Here is a 2,500-nt window from a genome sequence, read left to right as displayed (position 1 = left end):
ACTTTTCAAAACTTTTAAAACTTTTAAAACTTCTTCAATGACTTTTGCATAAACCTTCCTTCCCCTTAAATTTGAATTTCATTTTCATTTTCATTTTCACTCACACCTTGGATCGGAGGAAGAATTAACACAGGTGCTGGCAGTCTTATGCAACCTTGTTCTAAGAATTGAAACATCAGTCTACAAACCCAAGTTGTCAGTTTTGCGAGCATTAATATGACTCTTACTTAAAGTCACTAACAGCTAAATAAATGTGAAAGAAATCTCAAAATTCAAGGTTCCACTGAACTACTTCATGCTTACTTGTGTACCACTTACCCTAGAGCAATTCGGAATGTTTAATGAGAACACATGAGGGCTAATGGCATAATAATCAGCATAGAATTCCTGTAAAAGATAAAGGTACTAGTAAGTTAAAACTACTAACAGTACATACTATTACATGTATTATTATATAAAGAAGACTATACCTCAAAGGAATTTGATCATCTGGGTGAAAGTAGTCCTGAGACAGACTGTTGGCAGTGAATGACTTTTCAACAAAACAAGCAGAAGTCATCTTTAGAGTCAAGTGACGGTTGGATTCAAACAAATGTAGTGATGCTCTGACCCCAGTTACAGTTGAAAATGTGGATAATATATATTACGCTGGGATAATCAATATCCAGTGGATAAGTCATACCAAAACCAATTGCACTATCCATTAGATAGTGATTTATCCGGCGGATAGTGCTATCCATCGTTTGAACAGCTGGGGCCTGGTCTTTGTTGTGATTGGTAGTGGTAAAAGTAATGTTATTGGTTTTGAGGATATTGAGTGGTGATTGGTGCATTGAAATCTGGTTTGTAAGTGAAGGTCGCAATAGGTTTGTAAACTGAGATGAAAAAAGTTGTGTGTAGTTAAGGAACATTGTTAAGTTGTTAAGTAATCATTTGTAAGGCGCAGGTAATTGCCTGTCAATTATTGGTTCAGATTTAATGCTCAGTTGCTCCATATGATCAGCATTTAGATCACAAATTATTAATTTTTCTTTCTACTCGGTCTAGCTTGTCATTTAAACCTTCCCATTTCTACCAGACCTGGAATCACATTACCTGTATTTTATTAAATAGCAGTATACTCCAAAGGGCGTAAGACTGAATTAACCTATTCATTCCTGTCAAACAGACCCCAATTGATGACTAAAATCACCTGGAGTTAGACCGAGTAAAATCTATATGTCTGACACTCTCAGGACTGAAAGGGGATCCCACTGACATAAGTAAAATTGTGTAGCAATATGTAGCCAGTTTCACAGTCAGGACTGAAAGGTAAAAGAGTATCAGCAAGAATGAAGGAAAAGGTGTACAAGACAGCAGTGAGCCCAGCAATGTTTTATTGTTTAGAGACAGTATAGTAGGTACTGTAGGTAAAGTCTGCTACGAGCCTAGAAGGCCCATAAGGCTGGCGCTTATGGAGTAAGCGATGAGTACGTGATGAGTACACTAGGAGTATTTCTACTCCCCCCTGGATGGGATGCCAGTCCATTGCAGGGTTACCCCCAGCATTAAATTTGCCAGTACCCATTATTTTATACACTTGGGTGGAGAGTCAGGCACCATGAGAGTAAGACAGTTAGAGACAGTGGCACTGAGTAAAAATCAGACAGGAGGTTGAGCTGGAGGTAGCAGAGGTTAATTTAATGCTGAGGTTCTCTTTGGAAGTGATCAGGAATGAATACTGTACATCAGAGGATCAGCACATGTTAGATGTTCTGTAGAAAAAAGTTTGAGAGGCCAGACTGAGAGGGTTTGGACACATACAGTAAAGAGGTGAGATAGTGGATACATCGGTAAAAGAATGCTGAGGTTGGAAATGCCAGGCAGGAAACTAAAGGAAGACCAAAGAGGAGATTTATGGAGGTAGTGAAAGAGGACATGAAGTTAGTTGTTGTGGGAGAAGAGGATGCAGAGGACATGCAGGGTTAGATGGAGGTGGATGATTTGCTGTAGCTGAATGGAAAAGAAGAAGAATTTCATGACTGAAAGGGATAATACTCTTTTTTGAAAAACTCATTGCATTTAACCAACCACATTTTACCTGAAGCTCTCGAACAACTTCATGATCATCAGCTTCAGCAATTGCCCGGATACTTGGCTTGACGATGAAGTTGGAAAAGTCTATCACGGTGACCATAAAAAATTCACAAGAATAAGTAGTTGGCTAAAGTATGAACTAGGCCAAATGTAAACAGAGTGCAGTAGATCTGCAAGAGTTTAGCTTAACCTACATGCATCAATATTATTAAATTGGCTACTTTCATAGCTTTGAAACTTTTGCAGGCTTCACTAAAAATGGGCCCTAAGTTGCACTGAACATAATTAAATTCAACTGTTCATCCTAATAATAACGATAATAATGGTTTATTAAATACACATATTGGCACCTAAAAGATGAAGTAGAATGTGGTATATAAATAATTGAAAAATATTATAAAATTCACATGCTCTTTGCTAGGGA

At 37.8% G+C, this 2,500-nt stretch overlaps 1 protein-coding gene across 1 annotated transcript in view; it reads right to left on the bottom strand.

The window, feature by feature from the left end:
• LOC137992242 (vacuolar protein sorting-associated protein 45-like) overlaps nt 1–2,500 on the bottom strand; it is a 39,729-nt gene that overhangs the window by 33,377 nt on the left and 3,852 nt on the right. The window contains exons 4-5 of the mRNA XM_068837452.1: nt 2,081–2,160; nt 319–387 (exon numbers count right to left, since the gene is read on the bottom strand). Of these exons, the coding sequence (XP_068693553.1) occupies nt 319–387; nt 2,081–2,160 (149 nt within the window). The remainder of the gene's footprint in view (nt 1–318; nt 388–2,080; nt 2,161–2,500) is intronic.

The sequence above is a fragment of the Montipora foliosa genome, chromosome 2 (assembly GCF_036669935.1).
Source record: "Montipora foliosa isolate CH-2021 chromosome 2, ASM3666993v2, whole genome shotgun sequence".
Classification (NCBI taxonomy): domain Eukaryota; kingdom Metazoa; phylum Cnidaria; class Anthozoa; order Scleractinia; family Acroporidae; genus Montipora; species Montipora foliosa.
Note: the sequence above shows the minus strand (reverse complement) of the source record. Positions and strands in the feature narration are given on the sequence as shown.